At 41.7% G+C, this 26,367-nt stretch overlaps 1 protein-coding gene across 2 annotated transcripts in view; it reads left to right on the forward strand.

Moving 5' to 3' along the window:
* Nucleotides 1-11,567: 11,567 nt before the first annotated feature.
* Nucleotides 11,568-26,367, forward strand: part of ATR (ATR serine/threonine kinase) — a 120,511-nt gene continuing 105,711 nt past the window's right edge. For both annotated transcript variants that reach the window (XM_002685057.7, XM_059888935.1), the window contains exon 1: nt 11,568-11,692. In XM_002685057.7, the coding sequence (XP_002685103.2) occupies nt 11,634-11,692 (59 nt within the window). In that variant the 5' untranslated portion in view covers nt 11,568-11,633. The remainder of the gene's footprint in view (nt 11,693-26,367) is intronic.

Raw genomic sequence — 26,367 nt, forward strand, 5'->3', positions numbered from 1 at the left:
CTTACTCCAATATTCTTGCCTGGAGAATTTCATAGACCGAGACTGGCAGCCTTTTTAAAGAAATAAAAACCATCCATGGGATCACAAATGTAAGACCTTTTGGTTGAAAATTGAATTGTATGAGAAGAGAGGGAAGGCATGATCCTCTTTTGGCAGCTTCCTGATCCTTTTCAGAGTTCACAACCACTTTAACAGATAATTTGGGGAGTTCTTGAATTCTCATGATGAAGCCCGTTTCTCCCAACAATTCTGTATCTTATCTACATCTTGTAATAAACCTCTTTATTCTTAAACTAGAAAAAGGGACTTCAATCCCAACAAATATATGGTCCATATGGGAAACATGTTGTCTTACTCAAAAATGATCAATAAATAAACGAATACTAGGAAACTCAAATACAACGATCTTGGTATAAACTATAAAGGAACACTTTTGACCTTGGGGTTAATCTTCCTGTGTATGTGCTAAGTTGCTTCAGTCCTGTCCGACTCTTTGCAACTGTATGGATTGTAGACCACAAGTCTCCTCTGTCCATGGTATTCTCCAGGCAAGAATACTGGAGTGGGTTGCCATGCCCTCCTCCAGGGCATGACAACAAATACATGGTCCCTCCTGACCCAGGGATCAAACCCAAGTCTTCTGTGTCTCCTGCATTGCAGGCAGATTCTTTACTTAAAACCACCAGCTTCCCTAGTAGCTCAGTCAGTAAATCATCTGCCTGCAATGCAGGAGACCTGGGTTTGATTCCTGGGTTGGGAAGATCCCCTGGGGAAGGAAATGGCAACCCACTCCAGTATCCTTGCATGGAGAATCCTATGGACAGAGGAGCCTGGCAGGCTACCATCCATAGGTTCACAAGAGTAGGACAAGATTTAGCAAATAAACCTCTACCACCAGGGAAGCTCTTATCTTCCTAAGCAATACTCAAAACTCAGAAGACATTAGGGAAAATATGGACAGACTTGATACAATAAAAAATAAAATTTCTGTATGACAAGCAACTGACAAAGAAAAAGTATTTTCAGAGTATCTATCAGAAAAGAGTTAATGTCCATAATATATTAAAATGCTCCTATAAATCAATAAGAAGATGCAACCAAAATAAAATTGATAAAGTCCTAAGTAGGTAATTAACAGAAAAAGAAATCCAAATGATTAATAGGCATATGAGTAGATGCTTGAACTCGTTGGCAAGGAGACAAATGCATTTATATATATACATAAGCTCGATGTTCTTCTCTGGTCCCTGTAACCTTGCGTCAGGTGGTTTCTTGGCCACTCCTCCCTCGATTAGCAACTGTTGATCAGCTGTTTGGACCTCAGCAAAGGTCACGGAGGCTGGAGTCTTGCCTGGTGTCTGGACTTACTGAGGTTCAGATTCTTTGTGTCTCAGCACAGAAGGACTTCAGTGAGAGGCCAAGTAATAGGCAAGAAATAGATTTATTAACATAGGACGCTTGTAAGAGATACAAGCTGGCAGGCAAGCAAGCTCTGCCTGGCTTGAATATTCTTGATTGTAGGTTCCCCCTTTTATCTCTTTAAATACATCACACCACTCCATTCTGGCCTGCAGAGTTTCTGCTGAGAAGTTAGCTGATAGACTGATGGGAGTTCCCTTGCCCATAGTTTGTGGCTTTTCTCCTACTGCTTTCAATATTTTCTTTACCTTTAATTTGTGTCATTTTAATTATAGCATGTCTTGGTGTGGTCTCTTTTGGGTTGATCCTTTTGGGGACTCTCTGTGCTTCTTGAACTTGATTGTCTGTTTCCTTTGCCATGTTAGGGAAGTTTTCAGCTATTATGTGTTCAAGGATGTTTTCTGTTCCTTTCTCTCTTCTTCTGGGATCTTCATAGAAATGTTAGTATGCTTGGCGTTGTCTCAGAGACCTCTTAAATTGTTCTCATTTCTTTTTTTTTTCTTTTCTCTGTTCAGTTTCAGCATTTCCACTACTCTGTCTTCCAGCCTGCTGATCAGTTCCTCTGTACCATCTACTTTGATCCCTTCTAGTGTACTTTTCATTTCAATTATTCTTCATCTGTTTCTTCTTTATATTTTCTCTTTGTTAATTACTTCTCATGTCTCACTCTGCTCACCCAATCTTCTCCCTAGTTTTTTGAACATCTTTATAATCATTACCTTGAACTGTCTATAGGGTAGATTGCCTATCTCCACTTAGTTCTTCTTCTGGGGTTTTGTCTTCTTCCTTCATTTAGAACATATTCCCTTATTGCTTCTGTTGGCCTAATTTTTTGCCTTTATTTGTATGTATCAGGTAGGTTGGTTATGTTTCCTGACCTTGGAGAAGTGGATTCTTGTAGATGTCCTATGAGTCCCAACAGCACACTGCCCTCTGGTCACCAGACCTATATTCTAGGAGTGCTCCCCACTCGGGCTATGCCTTCTTTTGAGACATGCTGACTACTGTGGGTGGTCTTGTAGGCATGGCTGGTCCCTGATCTGGTTAGTTGCCAGGTCCTGCTTTGTGTAGAGGCTGCTGGCTGTGGGGCCCTGGTGGGTCTGGGGACTAGTACTGGCCCCTGGTAGATGGGGTCAGGTTCTGGGGTGCATGATTGCAGGGCTGTAGGTGCGGGATCTAGTATTGACCTGCTGCTGAGTGTGGCCAGTTCCTGATATAAGGTGTCCCAAAGTTAGTGTTGGCACACTGGTGAGTGTGGCTCAATCCCAGGGCAGCTGGGTGAGGGGTCTAATTTGTCTCAGATCTGTCATCCATCTGCTGGTGGGCAAGGCCAGGGTCCAGGGTGGGGGTAGGGTGTCCTAGGGCTGGTGTTGGTCTACTGGTGGGCTGGACTAGGACCCAGGGGGTCTTGGGACTGGTGTTGGCCTGTGGATAGGTGGGCTGGGTCCTGGTACAGCAAGCTGCAGGGCTGTGGCAGTCCTGGGACTAGCATCCACCCACTGCTGAGTAAGGCCACTTCCTGGGGCTAGTACCAGCCCACTATTGGACAGAGCTGCACCCTAGGGTCTCTGGTTGCAGAGCCTGGGGTCCTTGACCTGGTGTTTTGGCCTACTAGTGGGTGGAGCTGGGGCCCAGGGGGTCCTAGGGCTGGTGTCTACCTATTGGTGGCTGAGGCCAGTCCTTGGGCTAATGCCAGCCCATTGGTGGATGGAACCAGATCCCAGGGTCTCTGGCTGTGGGGCCCTAAGGCTAATACTGATGCACTGGTGTTCAGGGCCAGGTCCAGGGCTCCCTAGTGTGTGGGGCTGAGTTAGGGTGGCTGTGTGCTCAGGGAGTCTTAAGGCAGCACGCCTGGTGGTAGGTGAGACTCTCAAATGCCAGTGGGCAGGGCTGAGTCCTGGTGCTAATCCTGCCAGTGACAGGATTCCAAATGGCATTTGTCAGCTCCAGTGTCCTTGTGGTAGACAGTGCTCCCCAAAATGGCTGCTACCACTGTCTATGTCTCCAGGGTGAACTCCTACTGCTGTGCCTCTCTGGGAGGCTCTTAAGATCTAACCCAGGCTCATTTCAAATTCTCACTTCTGTCCTGAGTTCTGGAGCATGTGAGATATTGTGTGTGCCCTTTAAGAGTCTTTAATTCCCCCAGCCCTCTGGCTCTCCCACACTTGTCTTCAAAGGCAAACTTTTTGAGGCCTTGTCTTCCTGGTGCAGAACCCCTAGTTTGGGGACCCGATGTGGGGCTCAAACCCCTCGCTCCTTGGGTGGGCAGATATGATTATGCTTCAGTTTGTGTGTTGCCCACCTGGGTCTTAACTATACCATGTTTCTGCCCCTCTTACCTATCACACTGTGGTTCCTTCCTTATATCTTTAGTTGTAGATCTTTTCTTCTGGTCTTCCAGTCTTTCTCAACAATAGTTACTCTGTAAATAATTATATCAATAATTCTGATGTGCCTGTGGGATGAGGTTAGCTCAAGGTCTTCCTACTCAGCCTTCTTGGACTCTAATGAGGTTTACCATCACCCAGATACTTTTAAAAACCTTCTCACTCACATAATTTCAATGTGTGGTCAAGGGTAAGAAACACTACTCTAAAATAGTGCTAACCCAAAGTGTGGTACATGGACAAGCAGCATCAGCATTACCTGCTGTTGCTGCTGCTAAGTCGCTTCAGTCGTGTCTGACTCTGTGCGACCCCATAGACGGCAGCCTACCAGGCTCCCCCGTCCCTGGGATTCTCCAGGCAAGAACACTGGAGTGGTTGCCATTTCTTTCTCCAATTCGTGAAAGTGAAGTTGCTCAATCGTGTCCGACTCTTCGAGACCCCATGGACTGTAGCCCACCAGGCTCCTCCATCCATGGGATTTTCCAGGCAAGAGTACTGGAGTAGGGAGCCATTGCCTTCTCCATTAGCATTACCTAAGAGCCCATTAAAAATGCAAGTCATTGAGGTCCCTTTCAGACCCATTGAATTAGGATGGGCTAGTGCTCAGGAATCTGTTTTAATAAGCCTTTCAGGTGATTCTATGCATGTTCAAGTTGGAGAACTCAGAATCATCTCTTTAAGCTTTATTTGTATCACAGAGCTTCCTGCGTTCAGTTGCTAAATTGTGTCCAATTCTCTGCAACCCCATGGACTGTAGCCTGCCAGCTCCTCTGTCCAAGGGATTTCCCAGGCAAGAATACTGGAGCAGGTTGCCATTTCTTCCTCCAGGAGATCTTCCTGACCCAGGGATCAAACCTGCACCACCTGGTGGCTCAGTGGTAAAGAATCTGCCTGCCAATTCAGGAGACACAGGAGATTCGGGTTCAATCCCTGAGAAAGGAAGATCTCCTGGAGGAGGAAATGGCAACCCACTCCAGTATTCCTGCCTGATAAATCCTATGGACAGAGGAACCTGTCGGGCTACTGTCCATAGGGCTGCAAAGAGTCAAATATGCCTGAGCACACACACAAAATAATGGTTGCAAATGCAGATAATCCTTACCATTTGAACACATTTGGTATAATCTTAGGGTCATTCTTCAGACCTTAGCAATGTAAATGCCAATAATTCAATCCTGAGATAGAAATCTCCTGGACACATACAAAAGTACTCCATGTCTTTCTGTATTATCTCTAAATAGAATGGAGTCCTACTCCTGTAATACAGCTTTAGTAGATGTACACATGGGTAGGAAGACAAATAGTTTATGTTTAAGTTTCTTCAATATTTTAAGTTCCATTATGAGAACAAGGTGTTTTTTTAATAATGCACTTTTGCAATGTTTCTCTTAAATGGATTTAATAGAATTAAACTAATTCATTAATGCAGCTTGGCTGTATAGAATCACTTGTTGTGCGTTATTCAGAATGTTGACTTGTGGTTACGTTGGTCTGTTACTTGAGGCTTTATCCAGTGAAAACCAACAGACATGTGCCCCTTCTTACCCACTAAACTGACAATATTCAACACATGGTCAAGCTACTGAAGCACAGGAATGGCATAATCACATTCAGGTTTTGGAAAGATGCTCTATCTGCTGTGTAGAACAATTCCAAACAGGACTGGCATCGCCTAGGAGCAAAGTTTTAAAAACCATTAAAAATGAAAATTACTAAGTAGTAAAAAAAGAAATAACTTTAAAAATTTTTAAGAAATGAAAGTTATTAAAAATAATTTGAAATGTGAATCTGTGTGTGCGTGTGTACCAAGGAGGTGTGTACTGAAGTCCATTCAGTTGTAGAAAGGAACTTGTAAAAATGTTTATATTCCTTAAGCTCGTTTCTTTAAGATTTCTATTTTAGTATATACAGTAAAATCCTGAGAAAACGGAATTTAAAACAAAAAGTCCAGTGCATTTCAATGGGACTTGCTGAGGTAAGCAGCCAGGAGTTTGGTTTGGGCATCTGACAGAACAAGTTCATCCTGGTCTCATTTAGGTTGTTGTGCCACCTGGTGGTCATTTCTCACTGTGGTTTAATCACGTGAAAGTGTTAGTTGCTCAGTCGTGTCAGACTCTTCGCAACCCCAGAGACTGTAGCCCCCTAGGGTCCTCTGTCCATGGGATTCTCCAGGCAGGAATACTGGAGTGGGTTGCCATTCACTTCTCCTGATCTTCCTGACCCAGGGATTGAACCAGCATCTCCTGCACTGGCAGGCAGATTCTTTACTGTCTGAGCCAACAGGGAAGTTTAGTCACAGTGGGGACAATTCTATAATTATTATAGAATAATAGTATACACAGGCTGGCTGAAACTTCCAGGACATTGGTAGGTGTCCTGTTGTCAATTAACCTGAGATTCTGGGTTAGGAAACCAAGGTCCCAAGGACGCAGGAACCCACTCACGTCAGCTTCTCTGCTTCCTGCTTCTCTCCCTACACATTCCACTACCCCAAATGAGACAGAGGGGGAGAGGATGAGAGGAAGACAAGAAGCAATCCATAGCTGAATTATGTCCCTGTATATTGGAATATAGCACTAAATATATGTGGTTAATAAATATGTATATGTCAGTGTACCTACTTTAAATGTTTTCAATAATACTGTTGAAGAGCAAAAAAAGTTGGAACACTTCAGTGAGGAGAATAGATTGGAGAAAAAACAAGCCCAAGGGAAGAAAGACAAGCAAGAATGTCATTGAAGTAATTTGGGCATAAGACATCCGATGCTCTGAAACTAGAATGGCAATACAGCACTGGGACTGGGAGAGAAGTGGATGGGTTTGACACTTACAGGAGGTAGAATTGAGTCCTTACCATTGCTATGCTATGCTAAGTCACTTCAGTCGTGTCCGACTCTGTGCGACCCAATAGACGGCAGCCCACCAGGCTCCCCCGTCCCTGGGATTCTCCAGGCAAGAACACTGGAGTGGGCTGCCATTTCCTTCTCCAATGCATGAAAGTGAAAAGTGAAAGTGAAGTTGCTCAGTCGTGTCCGACTCTTAGCAACCCCATGGATTGCAGCCTATTAGGCTCCTCCGTCCATGGGATTTTCCAAACAAGAGTACTGGAGTGGGGTGCCATTGCCTTCTCCGCCTTACCATTAAGAGACACAAAATAAAGTGTTTACAGATAACTTGATGAGTTGTCTTGAGATTTTCCTTAAAATAATCCAATTAGAGAGAGAGGAAACAAGAGGGGTGGTTATAGATGAAACAAAGGCTGGCCATATGCTGATAGTTGTTGAGTTGAGTGATGGTCATAGCGGGGGGGTTGGGGGGCGCTTTCCTTATCCTACTCAGGTCTCAGTTCAGGTCAGTTGCTTCGTTGTATCTGACTCTTTGTGACCCCATGGACTGCAGCACGCCAGGCCTCCCTGGCCATCACCAACTCCTGGAGTTTACTCAAACTCACGTCCATTGAGTCGTTGATGCCATCCAACCATCTCATCCTCTGTTGTCCCCTTCTCCTCCCGCCTTCAATCTTTCCCAACATCAGGGTCTTCTCTAATGAGTCAGTTCTTCGCATCAGGTGGCCAAAGTATTGGAGTTTCAGCTTCAGCATCAGTCCTTTCAATGAATACTCAGGACTGATTTCCTTTAGGATGGACTGGTTGGATCTCCTTGCAGTCCAAGGGACTCTCAAGAGTCTTCTCCAACACCACTACTTTTGTGTATAGTTGAAAATTGCCATAATAAAAATGTAAACAAAAATAAAATGCCTGGGAAAAATTCAAGAAAAAAATGCACCAGAAAGGTAGACATATGACATTTAAAGCTCAGAGAGCCATCTGAACAGAAGGAAGAATTTGGGAGAGGTCAGTAGGTCACTCAAATACAACAAATGTTAAATTTATCATGATTAATCCTATTAAAAGAAAACCATGAAAGTGCTGAAACCTTATAATTTCATTCCTTTTTATCCCTATCCAGAGGTACTACTCTCCAGGAGTTGATGTATATCCTCCCCAACCATGTTTCTATACTTTTATCAGATATGTATGTATACATGATTTACTCACACAAAGTCTGGTTTTAAAATGTAGTGATTTAATATTGTTATGTATCTCTTTGCAATTTGCTTTTTTTCACTTATCATCTTCAGAATTCATGCTTTATTTTCCCTAAGAAATGGTATTCTTGAATAAAGTTGTATATACAGTACACATTAGATAAAGAAGTTGTATATACAATATACAATGGAATATTATTAAGCCATAAAAAGGAATGAAATAGAGTCAGTTGTAGCGAGGTGGATGAACCTAGAGTCTGTCACAGAGAACAAAGTCAGAAAGAGAAAAACAAATACCATATATTACGTATGGACTCTAGAAAAATGGTACTGATGAACACATTTGCAGGGCAGGAACAGAGATACAGACGCAGAGAATGGACTTGTGGACACAGAGGGGAAAGGAGACAGCGGGACGAATTGGGAGAGTAGCCCTGACATACATACACTACTTTGCGTACAACAGACAGCTAGTGGGGAGCTGCTCTATTGCACAGGGAGCTCAGTTCGGTACTCTGTGATGACCTAGAGGGGAGGGATAAGGGGTAGGTGGGATGAAGGCTCAAGAGGGAGGGGATATATATATATATACTTATAGCTGATTCACTTTGTTGTGCAGCAGAAACTAACACCACACTGTAAAGCAATTATCCGTCAATTAAAAACTTTTTAAAAGAACAAAAAAATGGTATTTTGCTGTAGGACACTGCTGCTGCTGCTAAGTTGCTTCAGTTGTGTCCGACTCTGTGCTACCCCATAGATGGCAGCCCACCAGGCTCCCCCATCCCTGGGATTCTCCAGGCAAGAACACTGGAGTGGGTTGCCATTTCCTTCTCCAATGCATGAAAGGGAAAAGTGAAATTGAAGTCGCTCAGTCGTCTCAGACTCTTAGTGACCCCATGGACTGCAGCCCACCAGGCTCCTCTGTCCATGGGATTTTCCAGGCAAGAGTTCTGGAGTGGGGTGCCATTGCCTTCTCTGGCTATAGGACACTACCACCTCTTATTTAGTATTTACTGTAATCTTACAAGATAGGTATTATTAATCTTATTTTATAGATGAAAAACAAGTAAAAGAGGTTAAGTAACTTTACTGAACAACTTTATAGTTTTCTAGCAGATGAAAAGAGAACTTGCACAAGGCCTCAAAACCTAATCTCATGTTCTTCCCACTATAGCATTCCACTGTTTTTTTTTTAATAAGACTAAAATTTAACCTTAAACCTTTACAAAACAGTTACTAGCTCTACATCTCCCTCTGCAAATACCACCTTTAGCAAAATATCATACAATGAACTGTCCTGTAAGTGAATTTTTGTGATAAACCAAGAATATGTTGACTTTGTTAAAGGACTTTCATTAAGAATGGTATACCCCTTTGGTGAGGCCTGATGTGTTCTTTCTCTTGATTTCTTTTTATTTTAATGTTTATTTTTATTACTTAAAAATTTTTTTAATCCGAGTATAGTTGATTTACAACTATTTACAAACAACAAAGTGAATCAGTTATACATATACATACATCCATTCTTTTTTTTTTTTGCAAGATTCTTTTCCCATGCAGGCCATTACAGAGTATTGAGTAGAGTTCCCTGTGAAGCATTCTACTATTCTACTACTAAACAAATATTTAGTACACACCAACTATGTACCAGGCATTGTTTTAGATCCTGGGATATCTCAGCAGTGAATAAAACAGAAAAAATCCTGCTCTCAAGGAGCTTATACTCTAATTGGAGGAGACAGCTAATAAAATAGTATAAAATTTGGTTCTATGTGTCATGAAGAAATAAGTCAGGATGGAGGAGAACAGAGTGAGTTTAAGTGTGCTAGTATATATGAAGCTCTCAGGTGACATTTCAACATGAAAGAAGTCAAGTCAGTTCAGTCACTCAGTCGCATCTGACTCTTTGCGACCCCATGAACTGCAGCATGCCAGGCCTCCCTGTCCATCACCAACTCCTGGAGTCCACCCAAACCCATGTCCATTGAGTTGGTGATGCCATCCAACCATCTCATCCTCTGTTGTCCCCTTCTCCTCCTGCTCTCAATCCTTCCCAGCATCAGGGTCTTTTCAAATGAGTCAGCTCTTTGCATCAGGTAGCCAAAGTATTGGAGTTTCAGCTTCAACATCAGTCCTTCCAGTGAACACCCAGGACTGATCTCCTTTAGGATGGACTGGTTGGATCTCCTTGCAGTCCAAGGGACTAGCAAGAGTCTTCTCCAACACCACAGTTCAAAAGCATCAATTCTTCGGTGCTCAGCTTTCTTTATAGTCCAACTCTCACATCCATACATGACCACTGGAAAAACCATAGCCTTGACTAGATGGGCCTTTGTTGACAAAGTAATGTCTCTGCTTTTTAATATGCTGTCTAGGTTGGTCATAACTTTCCTTCCAAGGAGTAAGCATCTTTTAATTTCATGGCTGCAATCACCATCTGCAGTGATTTTGGAGCCCAGAAAAATAAAGTCAGCCACTGTTTCCACTGTTTCCCCATCTATTTGCCATGAAGTAATGGGACTGGATGCCATGATCTTCGTTTTCTGAACGTTGAGCTTTAAGCCAACTTTTTTACTCTCCTTTTTCACTTTCATCAAGAGGCCCTTTAGTTCCTCTTCACTTTCTGCCATAAGGGTGGTGTCATCTGCATATCTGAGGTTATTGATATTTCTCCTGGCAATCTTGATTCCAGCTTGTGCTTCCTCCAGCCCAGCGTTTCTCATGACGTACTCTGCATAAGTTAAATAAGCAGGGTGCAACAAATGCAAAAAATCCCTGAGGCAGGAGTGTATTTGGCTGTCACTCCATCACTTTGAGGTTTGTTTTTTTTTTTAAGATACTGTGTAATGATTATTCTCATTTGCTAAGTAACAAATGTAAGCACACCGCTCGCCTTGTCTGATCAAATACATAATTTTGACATGTTAACAGTCTCCTATTATGACCATTTTTCATAAACTGGGTTGAGCTAAAAAATATCCACAGCCAAAAGCCACTGATTTTACTTTAAAAATTAAATCACAGGTAATAGATGCCCGTAACGGTGACATAAATATATTAAATACATAGCACTGTTGCTTACTTTATGAAACACAAATAAATACAATTCAACTCTCTTTTTCAATATTAAAAGTGCGAGAACCCTCAAGGAAACCTAAGGGAGACGTCTAGTTGGCGGGGGAGGGAGGGTGGTGAAATCTGCTGAAACAGAAAGGACAAGAAGGAGCCCAACTTCTGCCCCGTAACTCTCAGAAAGGATGTCAAGAGAGTGGTAGAAAATGAGGAACCTGGGAGCGTGACTCCGAGGGGAGGAAACCGGCGATCTAATTCCGGGCCTTTAGCTGCTGAATTGCCTCAGTTTTCAAGTTTCTGATGCGACGGATTCTGGGTTGGTCCCCACCACGCCCTTGTCGTCCCCAGATTCAGAGGTCTGGCTTCTCTGAGCCTCTGTGGCTGGGAGTGATAGAGCAGAGCAGCTAAAAACCAAAACTAGCAAATCTCGCCTGCCGGGCGCTCCAGGCTCAGAGAGAACCTTACCCGGGAAACCGGACCTGAGCGCGTCCCGCCCCTCGCCACGCCCCCTCACGACCGCCAGGCCTCCCCCGGGTCCTACGCGGAAACGAACTCAGGCCTAGAGAGCTGACCGGCCGCGGCTTCCGGGAGGAGTTTTGGGCCTTGCGAGTTTCCGTCGGGCGCCGCGCCTCCTCTCCAGAGGTAGTTGTGGAGACGCCAGGAGCCCGCCTCGTTGTAATTGAAGAGTGCCGCGCGTCCTCAGAATGGGCGAGCATGGCTTGGAGCTGGCGTCTATGATCCCAGCCCTCCGGGAGCTGGGCAGGTAGGGCCAGGCTGGCGTCTAACGTGCTCTTCCTCACCGGTCGCGCGCGTCCATGCTCCGATCCCCTCAACCCCGACCGCGGCCCTTGTGGAGATGCTCCACGGCTGACTGGAGCGCTTCTCTCTCAGAGAGGCCGTTGAAAGGTCGCGGGGCGCGGGGAGTCGCCGCAGACCCGCGGGATACGGGTTGGAGGGGACGGGTCGTCTGTTGGTCCCACTTTACCTCAGCCGCGGGCGGGAGTTCTTCCCCCACCTCCCATCCCGATCCCCAGGGGATTGCCTCAGTGGCGGGAGGGAAGCTGCCTTCTGATCACTTTCTCGTCACTTTCCTTCACTCATTTGCTTCTCAAAAGCCTCGTCCCTTTAGATAGGGTGCTTGCCCCCTGCACTTTCCCCAGTTCCTATGCTTTATGATCACTGTTGGTATTTAGTATTTGGTATTGGTATTTAGCTTTTGACCCAAAACTACCCTCGGAAGAAAAATCACTCGTTCTGATTTTGTGCAAGGAAGCCCAGTTGTTTTAAAAAGTTTCTAAATTAGACCGTAGGCCATTCTGGAGGTGGGACCTTTTCATACTGATAATCCACTCTTCAAAACGTTATTTTATTCAGAAATCCCAGGGATCTCCCACAACGTCCACAAAGCATAAATGTTCACAGAATGTTGCTAAAATTTGAAGATAGCTTAATGTTCCAGTGGCAAGTTGTTATTTCCTGTAAACGTCATGTCTGCCTGACTCTTTGTGACCCCATGGACTTCAGCCTGCCAGACTCCTCTGTCGATGGCATTTTTGTCCGCAGCCAACCAGGCTCCTTTATCCAAGGGATTTTACAGACGAGAATACTGGAGTGGGTCTTCCCGACCCAGCGAACCCACGTTTCCTGCGTTGGCAGGTGGATTTTTTACCACCCAAGTAAAAGTAAAATTCTATAAACGAGCTGCCGAAAGAGAGGGGACAGATGTCAGTGGCTGCTATCCCCATTCAACACACACATAGCCTTTCCTAAACCTGGCCTGAAGACGAGAGACGGGGTTTTTGTTTGTTTAATTTTTATAATACACTGTGAATAGAAAATAAGTGGGCTTGTACCACTGCTGCAATTGAACTGTCAATTGGAATAGTTGTTTTTCGATTTCTTAAACTGCTTGGAAACTTAGCACACAGCCACAACTGACATTAATCCCATGGGATATTTAATTCCCTTTCTTTTTGCCATACATTTGTGTCTATCTCCACTTGTAGATCCTACAAACATTGACATTTAGTCTTCCTCAGTTACATAGATAGGAAGATATAAATGAAGGGACCATACTTATCTTAACTGAATCATCCTATTGTTGTGTGTATAATTTTTTCCCCACTTTGCATGAATGTTGCAAGCATACTTGTGTTAACATTTTGTAAAGTAACATCTGCCTTTCTAAAATAAGATGAAGGCAAGTCTTCATATGGGAAACTGATATACAGATTTCATCTTTCAGGCTCAGTATGAAGCTCAGTGTGTTTTCCCTGCCTTGCTTTTAGAACTTACTGATTATTACTTCTCTTCCCTTTTCTGTCTTCCTCTGTGATACTTGTTAATGAAAATAATAGTATCTTGGATTTGTTTATACTCTCTTTCATCAACAGAACTTAGGTTACCTTTTACTCATTTGTAGCCATTCTAATAGAAGGAGTAGAAAAACTGACACATAGAATTGTCTAGTAATAGTTCTTAATGATCATGATTTTTTCATTGCAACTGCTTCATTCACGCTTATTCAGTCTCCCAGTATCTCCATGATCTGGGAGAATGGAGCAGATACTATCACTTGATTAAGAAATGGAGTCATGAAAATTGAAGGATTAAAGTCAAAGAGATAGCAGTTATTGGAGCTAGGTTTACAGAGTCAAGTCATCAAAGCTTTATTTTCCCATTCCCCACCCTCCCCCCCTTTAATTGATCACACAGTTACATTTCTGAAAAAAATAAGATTTTACTATTTTAATGTGTAGTCTCTTCTTCCTCTGTCTCTCAGGGATAAATTTTGCTCCTGTTTTTTGCTGGTTGAACTTTTTTTTCTCTGCATAGCCTTTCTGGTATTCTCATCCATTCTCCTGCCTTTGACTACCATCTGCTATTTGATGACTCCAGATGTGTGTCTCCAAACCATATTTCCTTCCTGTAGAATCAAAATGCAACTGTATATTGGCAGTTGTTAGTGTAACCCACTTGTTCCCTGGGTGTCCTGTGTACAGTTAAGACTCAATATATCCAGTACAAATTCTCCACATATCCCAACCTCTCCAAGCTTTTTTTTTTTTTTTAATTCTCTCATTTGCTGAGGTAGAGATCTCTCAGTAAATGATACCATGTTCATTCATTTTTCCAAACCAGAAATCTGGGTGTCGTTCTTGACTCCATATGTGCATTCAGGCTATATCCGTAGTCTTCTTTCCATCTTTTTTCTTTTTTAATATTCATTTATTGTTATTTTATTTATTTTTGGCTGTGATGGGTCTTCATTGCTGCACACAGCCTTTCTCCAGTTGTGGCGAGCTGGGGCTGCTCTCTAGTTGCAGTGTGAGGTCTTCTCATTGCAGAGGCGTCTCTTGTTGTGGAGCATGGGTTCTAGGTGTGTGGGCTGAGTAGGTGTGGCACACGGGCTTAGTTGCCTCACAGCCTGTGGGATCTTACCAGACTAGGGATCAAACCCGTGTGCCCTGTATTGCAAGGTGGATTCTTAACCACACAAACCCCTCTTTCCATCTTATTCCTCAGTAACTTGTCTAGTCCCATGGCTTTAAATATTGCCTATGTGCTGATAGGGTTTCCCAGGTGGTGCTAGTGGTAAAGAATTCACCTGCCAATGGAGGAGATGTAAAAGACATGGGTTTGATCCTTGGGTCAGGGAGAGCCCCTGGGGGAGAGCATGGCAACCCACTCCAGTATTCCTGCTTGGAGAATCCCATGGACAGAGGAGCCTGGTGGACTATGGTCCATAGCATCAAAAATGAATCAGACATGACTGAAGTGACTTAGCACACATGCATGCATATGCTGAAGGCTCCCAAATTTATATCTCTAGCCCAAAGATATATGTTAGGTTCTTACTCAACATCTACACTCAGAAATTAAAATTAATATATTCAAAGCAGCACTTGTGATTTACTGTCCTTAAATCTGTTCCTTCCCCAGGTTATTATAAATTTACCAACCAAAAGCCTAAGAGTTATCCTTAATTTTTTTTCCTTTATGCCTTAATAATCCATCAGCAAATCCTGTCCACCCTACCTTTAAAAAAACACTTTTCACCATCTCTACTGCTATCACCATAATTTCTTATCTAGACTATTAAAGTAATTTCCCAGTTAATCTCTTCATTTCTACTTTTACCCACTCATAGTGGATTTCCTACTCAGCAACCAAAGTGATTTTTACAACCATGAATCATATTGTAGATTATATAATATTATTCCCCTGCTCAAAATCTTCCCTTGGTTTTCCAGCATACTTAGAATAAAATCCAAACTCCTTCCCAGAGCCTCTAAGGTCCACCGTAATCTGGCTTCTGCCTGCCTCTCCTCATAGCTGTGTATTCATCCCTTGCCCACTCTATACCAATGACATTGGCCTTATTTTTAGAGTACACCAAGGTCATTCCTGCCTTCATTCCTTTACACTTGTTGTTTCTTCTATCTAAACACTGGCTGATTCCATTCAGAAATCATTTCCAAGGACTGTCTCTGGCTTTCCTGTTTAAAATTACTTTGTAATCACAAAATATTTTCCAATAGTGATAGTTCCCATTAAAATGTTAAATGAGACAATGGGAGGGAGATGAGGGACTGGAGAACAGCAACATTAGCCACTAGAGAAGGTTTAGATGGTGAGAAGAAGCTCATAATGTGAAACTGAAAGGAGAAGTGTCTGAGATGGAATAGGAAATACAAAGATCCCTAGGTGGGAATAAGCCTGCTTTGTAAAGAAGAAGAAGCCTGGAACATAGGGAGCAAAGAGGAGAGTAGTATTAAGGATGGAGGGGTACACAGAGGCCAGATACTTTAGCACTTTATAGGGTAGACTTTAAGTTTAATAGGAAGCCATGGAATTAATATAATTGAATTCATGTTTTTAAAACATGTAAATTCATTCACTTACTTAGAACCTTTTGCAGTCCCATCGCCTTCTGCCAGAGTCCAACTCCAGCAGCCAGGGATTCAACCTGAAGGGGTGAGCGGTGTCGGCGAGAAACTGAGGCAGCCTCTCAGTTTTCTTGGACTGCCTGTTTATTTCAAGCTTATGATTCTCTTTTATACTTTTACAAAAGCATTAGGTCAGAGGTTTGATATTTTTAGTTCCCATTGACCCAGATTTATTTTTCTCCAAAAATCATTGTTGCCCCTCAAAAGGAGTTCCTTCCCTAGCGATACTCTTATCTACTTTTTCTCATGTGTCCTTGTGAATACACTGTAACTCATGCTAATGTCTGGGCTGCATACCACATTCCTCAGTTTATTTCTTATCTAAGTCCTGTTTGCCCCTAGTATCCTAAGCTCAGTGTTTCTTAGGGCTTCTAGCTAATAATATCTCTAAAGTCCCTAATTTCTATAAGCTATAGTAGAATATACTAACATTACAGCATCCCTTAAATCTTTAGCTTCTAACTATTTTAATTATTCCTAAGCCCTAAATTCGGCAAACTCCTTTGCCATAAACACTTTCCTCACAAATAGGCTTCAGATAGCAATCCCTCCCATGGTCTCAAGCTGCGGCCTGTGTGCTCACCCTGGAACACTTTTTTGTAAAAGTCCTTGAACAAATGTCAGTGATTAACTTTATAAATTATTCTCTGAGTATAGCTGCAGAAGGCTTTATGCCTTCTCATGCTCCTCTCAAAAACAATAAGCACCTTAATATTCTCTTCAGTCAACTCAGCCGAGGAAAGGAAAAAACAAGTCAGAATCACAAAGCCTAACTCCTTCATTCCGGGTCCATGTCTACGGAACAAAGGGAGGGGGTTTAGGGCCACGCCTCCATTTTGTCAGTAATGCCTAAAGCGGCTCCCAACAGCCTTCAGTACAGAATTCAAACTCCTTAGCCGGTTCTTTGAGCTTTGACCTTATTGTCCCTCTTCAGCTTCATTTCCAGATAATGCCTCCCTGGTCTTTGGCCATGCAGACCCTCTGACAGTTTCTAGAGCAGCTTATGTTCTTTTTCCTGAGCCTTTACACATGTTTCCTCCACAGGAATACCCCTCTTCCTTCCCTTATTTTACCTGCCTAGCCCCTAGGGATTCTACTTTGTGTCACCTCCTCCAGGCAGCCTTGACTCCTCCAAGGGCCTTGACTCCTCCAGGTCCTGCTCAGGACTTAGTGTCCCTTCTATGTTCTGTCTTGGCTGTATTAACTCTTAACCACACTGTGTTAAAATTGCCTTTTTACTTTTTTCTCCTTTAAACTACTCATTGGTTTAGAGCAGGTACATCAGTTCAGTTCAGTTGCTCAGCTGTGTCCGACTCTTTGCAACCCCATGGATTGCAGCATGCCAGGCTTCCCTGTCCATCACCAGCTCCCGGAGATGGCTCAAACTCAATGTCCATTGAGTCGGTGATGCCATCCAACTGTCTCATCCTCTGTAGTCTCCTTCTCCTCCTGCCTTCAATCTTTCCCAGCATCAGGGTCTTTTCTAATGAGTCAGCCCTTTGCACCAGGTGGCCAAAGTATTGGAGCTTCAGCTTCAGCATCAGTCCTTCCAGTGAATATTCAGAACTGGTTTCCTTTAAGATTGACTGGTTTGATCTCCTTGCAGTCCAAGGGACTCTCAAGAGTCTTCTCCAACACTGCACTTCAAAAGCATCAACTTGGTAAATACATGGCATCTTGGTTTTCCTGGTATTTGATGCTTGCCCAGGCGAAGTGCTCAAGTGTTTGTTAAATGTATCCAAACTCTATGTGGTACTAAAATTACCACCCAAATATTATTGTATACTTTTGAAAAAAGTATTCCCTCTTCATTTCAGTTCAGTTCAGTCCCTCAGTTGTGTCCGACTCTTTGCGACCCCATGAATCGCAGCACACCAGGCCTCCCTGTCCATCACCTAATGTCGAGGTTGCAAAATAAGAAATGCTTACCCTCCCATGAATTTCTTTATTCTAATAGTACATCTAATAAATGATAATCACTTCACCTTTATAAACTGATTTTTTTAAATTATGCAAATGACACATGAAGGCATAGTCTTTTTTACAAACTTAGACTTTATAGGAAACTCTCACCGCCACCCACAATCCCAGTTCCTCTTCACCACAGACCTCCTCATTCACGTTTTTAAGTGACACTTGTCAAATTATACTTGGTTTATGACAAAATTTCCTGATTTTGTCTAAAACAAGTCATGTTACCTTGTAATTTCAGACTTGAAAATTTTTTGGTTATATTAAATCTGTGATGTCCTATAGTATACTATAGACACCAACTTTATGTGGCCACTGAGCATTTCACATGTGTCTAATCTAAAATTGAGATATGCTATAAATATGAGATACTAGGTTTCAAAGACTTAGTTCCCGAAAGGAGTATAAACAATCTCATTAATAATTTTTATATTGATTACATTTTCAGATAATATTTTTGACATATTATTATAATGAAAATTGCCTGTTTCTCTTTACATTCTTAATGTGATTATTAAAAAATGTATAATTATGCATGTGGCTTGCATTATATTTCTATTGGCCAGTTCTGATTTAAATAATAAGATAAATAACACAGTTTTTTCTCTTTCATGTATAAATACAATTACTTATTCTTTGATTCTGTGTGCCTAGGGTTTACATTATTTGTAAATATTTATTATTTCATTTAATGGTTTTTTTGGTCAAACAGGACACAATTCTAGGTGGGGTGTAAGCAATGCAAAGAGAATTAAAAGACAGTTTCTCTTCTGCAGCAGCTTATGGTCTCTTGGTAGTGTAGAAATTCATAGAGAAACATAATCTCCCACCTCTAGGATCCTATGGTCTATTGGTAGATATTCCGCAGGTTCGGAAAAGATTATACATTAAGGATGAAGGAGGCATAAGATTCAGAAAGATTCTTATGAACCATTGATTCATTCAACAAAGTTTTTTGGACTGTTTACTATGTATCAGGACCATTTCCATCGTGGCAGTTATACACTGTAGATGCCTTGGGTCCTGTATGTAATCAATTATAATTGGACTTTGTGATTGAATAATCAAGAAAATAATTAGCTTTCTCATTTTTTCTTTTAGCATTGTTTAAGTGGGAAAATGTATATACATTTACAGTACTATATAAATGTTATAAGTTATTTATATGAAATACTTAATTTTATTTTTTGTAAATAACCAGCTTACCTAATATATCCTCAGCTGTTTTGCCAGTAGAAGTGATGAAGTAAGCTCATCACTTATACACAGCTTTCCATGAGTCTTCTAGGCAGAGTTAGTTATTTCCTGCTGCGGGTGTATATAATGCTTGATTATTATTTTTGTGCATTCTTCCCCTCTCCCCAGCAACTTCCTTGAAGCAAGGCATCTTGCTTTATTTGTGTTTTGAATTTATTACTAGTACCTTTACTCATCTTTTCATCCTATATTAATAAATATATATTAATGATTATCATTATGACTAATGATAATCATGCTGTCAAAGGATTCTCTCTACTTGAACATGGATCCCAGGAAGGAAAGCCAAGTTTCAAGAATTAGTTGTTCAAGTCTCTTCATCTTAAGGGAAACAAAACAAAGTTGTCTTGATCTCATGTTTTCATTTAGTTAGCACCAACTCCAATTCTTCCCTTCATTTCATGGTCAAGCTTTAGAAAGAGCATGCTCTTCTCAATATTCACATTTCATTTGTTTTTCAACCCTTTAAAATCTGGCTTCTGCCTTTACCTCTACATTAAAATTTTAAAATTCAAAGGACATTTTAAAAAATCAACTTAAAATGGATCAAAGACCTAAATCAAAGAGTAAAAACTGTAAAACTCTTAGAACTCTTAGGGTAAAAGCTTCATGACATTGGATTTGACAGTGATTTCTTGAATATGACACCAAAAGCATGACAGCGTATCAAAAAATAAATTAAATTTTAAATTATCAAAATTAAAAATTTTATATAGCACAGTATCAGCAGAGTGAAAAGACTACCCATGGAAAGAAAGAAAATGTTTGTGAATCATATATCTGTAAGGAGTTATCATCCAAAAAATATTAAGAACTATAGCTCATTATCAACAGCAACAACAAAATTAACCTGATTTAAAAATGAGAGAGTCAGTAGAGCATGAGACTTAAAAATAAAGAAAGGTCTTGAATAGACTTTCTCCAAAGAAGAAAGACAAATGGGCCAAAAGCACATGAAAAGATGTTCAACATCCCTAATTACTAGGAAATTGTGAATCAAAACTACAGAGATACCATTGCAACCCCATGAGGATGGGTACTATTAAAAAAAAAAAGAAAACCAACAAAATAACAAGTGTTGGTGAGGATAAGGAAAAATTGGAACCTTTGTAAATTGTTAGTAGGGCTGTAAAATGGTGCAGCTTTGTGGAAGCAGTATGGCAGTTTCTCAAAAAAATTAAACATAGAATTACCATACAATTTTGCATTTCACGTCTATGTATATACCCAAAATAACTGAAAGGGAATAAAACAGATATTGTGTTCTCACCTTTGTAGGGGCATTATTCACAGTAGCTAAATGGTGGAAGCAGCTCAAGTATCTGTGGAAAGATAGATTAAATGTGATATATACACACACAGTCGGAGAAGGCAATGGCACCCCACTCCAGTACTCTTGCCTGGAAAATCCCATGGACGGAGGAGCCTGGTGGGCTGCAGTCCATGGGGTCGCTAAGAGTCAGACACGACTGAGTGACTTCACTTTCACTTCTCACTTTCATGCATTGGAGAAGGAAATGGCAACCCACTCCAGTGTTCTTGCCTGGAGAATCCCAGGGACGGGGGAGCCTGGTGGGCTACCGTCTGTGGGGTCGCACAGAGTTGGACACGACTGAAGCGACTTAGCAGCATACACACAGTATATAGAATATTATTTAGCCTTAAAAAGGAAGGAAATTCTGACACATGTTACAATATGCATGAACTGTGAAGACATATGTGTTGTGAAGTAAGTCAGTCACAATGGACAAATATAGAATGCAACTTGTGTGATGTAGTCAAATTCATAGAAACAGAATTGGAGGAAGAGGAGGAGGAAGTAGGGAGATAATTGTTTACCGAGTACAGTTTCAGTTTGGGAAGACAAAAAAGTGCTAGAGAGGGATGGTGGTGATGGTGTAGGATAATGTGAATGTGCTTAATGCCACAGAACTGTACTCTTAAAGGTTAAGATGGTAAATTTTATGTTAAATGTATTTTACCATATAAAATATATATGCAAAGGACATTTTAACTAATTTTATTTGATCTTGTTGACAGCTCCTCCTTAGAATTCTCACCTCCTTGGATTCTAGAACACATCTCTCATAGCTTTTCTGTTTCTCTGACCCTTTTCTTTTCTCCTCATGGCTCCTCTAACCTTAATTAACTTAAGGTTCTGTCTTTGGCTTTCCTGTTACTTACTACCTTTGCATTCTTATTCAAGGCTTCCACTACTACTAGCTCTAATACTGGTAGATTATATAATCTGCATAAGAATCAGTTTCCTCATGTGAAAATTAGGGTCTAATTTCCTGATTTTGTTTCATGTGAAATATGAAATAATACAATATGTTTAGCTTTGCTTGATATGTACTATTATATATCAATAACAGTCTATATCTCTAGGCTAGTTAGTCTATATCCCATTTCACTTGAGGTCTAGAACTGTAATTCCAACAGTCTTTAGGACATCCCATAGTTCCCTTGAGACCTTAAACTCACTGTTTCTAAAACTGGGGTTTTTTCCTCCCCATACCTGTGTTTCCACCTGTGTTAACTGTTTTGGTGATTAGGTCATAATTGGTCTGGATAGAGGGCTAGATTGATTTATCAGTCTCCTGTATTAAACTATCTTTTACCTTCCCAATGGAGATCTTCCCTGGTGGCTCAGATGGTAAAGCATCCACCCAAAATGCGGGAGACCTGGGTTGGATCCCTGGGTTGGGAAGATCCCCTGGAGAAGGAAATGGCAACCCCCTCCAGTATTCTTGCCTGGAGAATCCCATGGACAGAGGACCTCGATAGGCTACAGTCCACGGGGTCGAAAAGAGTCAGGCACGACTGAGCGACTTCACTTTCACTTTCACTTTACCTTCCCAATAGTAGCTTCTGATGAGTTCTCTAGTACATTATAGGCACTCAATAAGTGTTTGTTGATTACATGATTGACTGTATGATTCCTCATCCTGTAGTGGAACCCAGACTTTCTATTATATTGTTATGTTCTATTCCTTGGTTACTTATACACAATTATAGAACTCAAGTTGAATTCATTCAGGATTCTAGGATACTCTTCCTCAGATTAATTATTGTATCTCCTTTTAATATTACTTTTTCTTGGTTGTTCTTAGGATTCTATGTATATTTTTTCCTAACGATTATTGAACTTTTATTGTGGAAAGTTTTGAACATACAATAAAAGAGAAAATGGTATATAGATTTTCCATTTCACATAATGATAATAATAAATTCATGGCTCTCTGCCTCTTCTCAGAGTTTAGTTCAGTTCAGTTCAGTTGCTCAGTCATGTGCGACTCTTTGTGACCCCATGGACCGCAGCATGCCAGGCCTCCCTGTCCATCACCAACTCCTGGAATTCACCAAAACTCATGTCCATTGAGTCAGTGATGCCATCCAGTCATCTCATCTCTGTCATCCCCTTATCCTCCTGCCTTCAATCTTTCCTGGCATCAGGGTCTTTTCAAATGAGTCAGCTCTTCACATCAGGTGACCAAAGTATTGGAGTTTCAGCTTCAACATTAGTCTTTCCAGTGAACACTCAGGACTGATCTCCTTTAGCATGGACTGATTGTATCTCCTTGTAGTCCAAGGGACTCTCAAGAGTCTTCTCCAACACCACACTTCAAAAGCATCAATTCTTTGGCACTCAGCTTTCTTTATAGTCCAATTCTCACATCCATACATGACTACTGGAAAAACCATAGCCTTGACTAGATGGACCTTTGTGGACAAAGTAATGTCTCTGCTTTTGAATATGCTGTCTAGGTTGGTCATAACTTTCCTTCCAGGGAGTAAGCGTCTTTTAATTTCATGGCTGCAGTCACTATCTGCAGTGATTTTGGAGCCCCCCAAAATAAAGAGACCAAATTGCCAACATCCGCTGGATCATCGAAAAAGCAAGAGAGTTCCAGAAAAACATCTATTTCTGCTTTACTGACTATGCCAAAGCCTTTGTGTGGATCACAATAAACTGTGGAAAATTCTGAAAGAGATGGGAATAACAGACCACCTGACCTGCCTCTTGAGAAATTTGTATGCAGGTCAGGAAGCAACAGTTAGAACTGGACATAGAACAACAAACTGGTTCCAAATCAGGAAAGGAGTACGTCAAGGCTGTATATTGTCACCCTGCTTATTTAACTTATATGCAGAGTACATCATGAGAAATGCTGGACTGGAAGAAGCACAAGCTGGAATCAAGATTGCCGGGAGAAATATCAATAACCTCAGATATGCAGATGACACCACCCTTATGGCAGAAAGTGAAGAGGAACTAAAAAGCCTCTTGATGAAGGTGAAAGAGGAGAGTGAAAAAGTTGGCTTAAAACTCAACGTTCAGAAAACGAAGATTATGGCATCTGGTCCCATCACTTCATGGGAAATAGATGGGGAAACAATGGAAACAGTGTCAGACTTTATTTTTGGGGGTCCAAAATCACTGCAGATGGTGACTGCAGCCATGAAATTAAAAGACACTTACTCCTTGGAAGAAAAGTTATGACCAACCTAGATAGCATATTGAAAAGCAGAGACATTGCTTTGCCAACAGAGGTCCATCTAGTCAAGGCTATGGTTTTTCCTGTGCTCATGAATGGATGTGAGAGTTGGACTGTGAAGAAAGCTGAGTGCTGAAGAATTGATGCTTTTGAATTGTGGTGTTGGAGAAGACTCTTGAGAGTCCCTTGGACTGCAAGGAGATCCAACCAGTCCATTCTGAAGGAGATCAGCCCTGGGATTTCTTTGGAAGGAATGATGCTAAAGCTGAAACTCCAGTCCTTTGGCCACCTCATGCGAAGAGTTGACTCATTGGAAAAGACTCTGATGCTGGGAGGGATTGGGGACAGGAGGAGAAGGGGACGACAGAGGATGAGATGGCTGGATGGCATCACTGACTTGATGGATATGAGTCTGGGTGAACTCCTGGAGTTGGTGATGGACAGGGAGGCCTGGCGTGCTACGATTCATGGGGTTGCGAAGAGTTGGACGCGACTGAGCAACTAAACTGAAAAATAAAGCCTCTCACTGTTTCCATTGTTTCCCCATCTATTTGCCATGGAGTGATGGGACAAGATGCCATGATCTTAGATTTCTGAAAGTTGAGCTTTAAGCCAACTTTTTCACTCTCCTCTTTCACTTTCATCAAGAGGCTCTTTAGTTCTTCTTAGCTTTCTGCCATAAGGGTGGTTCATCTGCATAACTAAGGTTATTGATATTTCTCCTGGCAATCTTGATTCCAGCTTGTGCTTCATCCAGACCAGTGTTTCTCATGATGTATTCTGCATATAAGTTAAATAAGCAGGGTGACAATATACAGTCTTGACGTACTCCTTTCCTGATCTGGAACCAGTCTGTTGTTCCATGTCCAGTTCTAACTGTTGCTTCCTGACCTGGATGCAGATTTCTCAAGAGGCAGGTCAGGTTGTCTGTTATTCATATCTCTTTCTGAATTTTCCACAGTTTATTGTGATCCACACAGTTAAAGGCTTTGGCATAGTCAGTAAAGCAGAAATAGATGTTTTTCTGGAACTCTCTTGTTTTTTCGATGATCCAGCGGATGTTGGCAATTTGATCTCTGGTTCCTCTGCCTTTTCTAAAACCAGTTTGAACATCAGGAAGTTCACGGTTCACGTATTGCTGAAGCCTGGTTTGGAGAATTTTGAGCATTTTTTACTAGCGTATGCTGTTGTTGCTGCTGCTGCTAAGTTGCTTCAGTCGTATCTGACTCTGTGCGACCCCATAGACGGCAGCCCACCATGCTCCCCCGTCCCTGGGATGAGTGCAATTGTGCGGTAGTTTGAGTATTCTTTGGCATCGCCTTTCTTAGGGACTGGAATGAAAACTGACCTTTTCCAGTCCTGTGGCCACTGTCCAGTTTTCCAAAATTGCTGGCATATTGAATGCAGCACTTTCACAGCATCATCTTTTAGGATTTGAACTAGGTCAACTGGAATTCCTTCACCTCCACTAGCTTTGTTCATAATAATGCTTCCTAAGGCCCACTTGACTTCTCATGCCTGGATGTCTGGCTCTAGGTGAGTGATCACACCGTAATCATCTGTGTTGTGAAGATCTTTTTTGTATAGTTCTTCTGTGTATTCTTGCCACCACCTCTTAATATCTTCTGCTTCTGTTAGGTCCATACCATTTCTGTCCTTTATCGAGCCCATCTTTGCATGAAATGTTCCCTTGGTATCTCCGATTTTCTTGAAGAGATCTCTACTCTTTCCCATTCTATTGTTTTCCTCTATTTGTTTGCACTGATCACTGAGGAAGGCTTTCTTATCTCTCCTTGCTGTTCTTTGTAACTCTGCATTCAGAGTTATGTCTTTTCTTTTCTCCTTTGTTTTTTGCTTCTTTTCTTTTCACAGCTGTTTATAAGGCCTTCTCAGACAGCCATTTTGCTTTTTTGCGTTTCTCTTTCTTGGGGATGGTCTTTCTTCCCTGTCTCCTATACAATGTCATGAACCTCCGTCCATAGTTCATCAGGCACTCTGTCTATCAGATCTAGTCCCTTAAATCTATTTCTCAATAGATTTAAATAGACTTTTTAATAGATTTAAATCTACTCCTCAGAGTACTTCGCAGCAAATTCCAGACATCATTTTATCAATCAGATCACATCAGTTGCTCAGTCGTGTCTGACTCTTTGCGACCCCATGAATCGCAGCACACCAGGCCTCCCTGTCCATCACCAACTCCAGGAGTTCACCCAGACTCATATCCATCGAGTCAGTGATGCCATCCAGCCATCTCATCCTCTGTCGTCCCCTTCTCTTGCCCCCAATCCCTCCCAGCATCAGAGTCTTTTCCAATGAGTCAACTCTTCGCATGAGGTGGCCAAAGGACTGGAGTTTCAGCTTTAGCATCATTCCTTCCAAAGAAATCCCAGGGCTGATCTCGTTCAAAATGGACTGGTTGGATCTCCTTGTAGTCCAAGGGACTCTCAAGAGTCTTCTCCAACACCACAGTTCAAAAGCATCAATTCTTCGGCGCTTAGTCTTCTTCACAGTCCAACTCTCACATCCATACATGACCACAGGAAAAACCATAGCCTTGACTAGACGAACCTTTGTTGGCAAAGCAATGTCTCTGCTTTTCAATATGCTATCTAGGTTGGTCATAACTTTCCTTCCAAGGAGTAAGCGAAATACCACTATTTATTTCTAGAGTGTAAAGACTTTTTAGACATACCACAATACCATTTTCATACCTAAAACTTTAATTTCTTAAAAACATCAAATATCTAGGCTGCTCAAAT

Source organism: Bos taurus, chromosome 1 (assembly GCF_002263795.3).
Source record: "Bos taurus isolate L1 Dominette 01449 registration number 42190680 breed Hereford chromosome 1, ARS-UCD2.0, whole genome shotgun sequence".
Lineage (NCBI taxonomy): Eukaryota > Metazoa > Chordata > Mammalia > Artiodactyla > Bovidae > Bos > Bos taurus.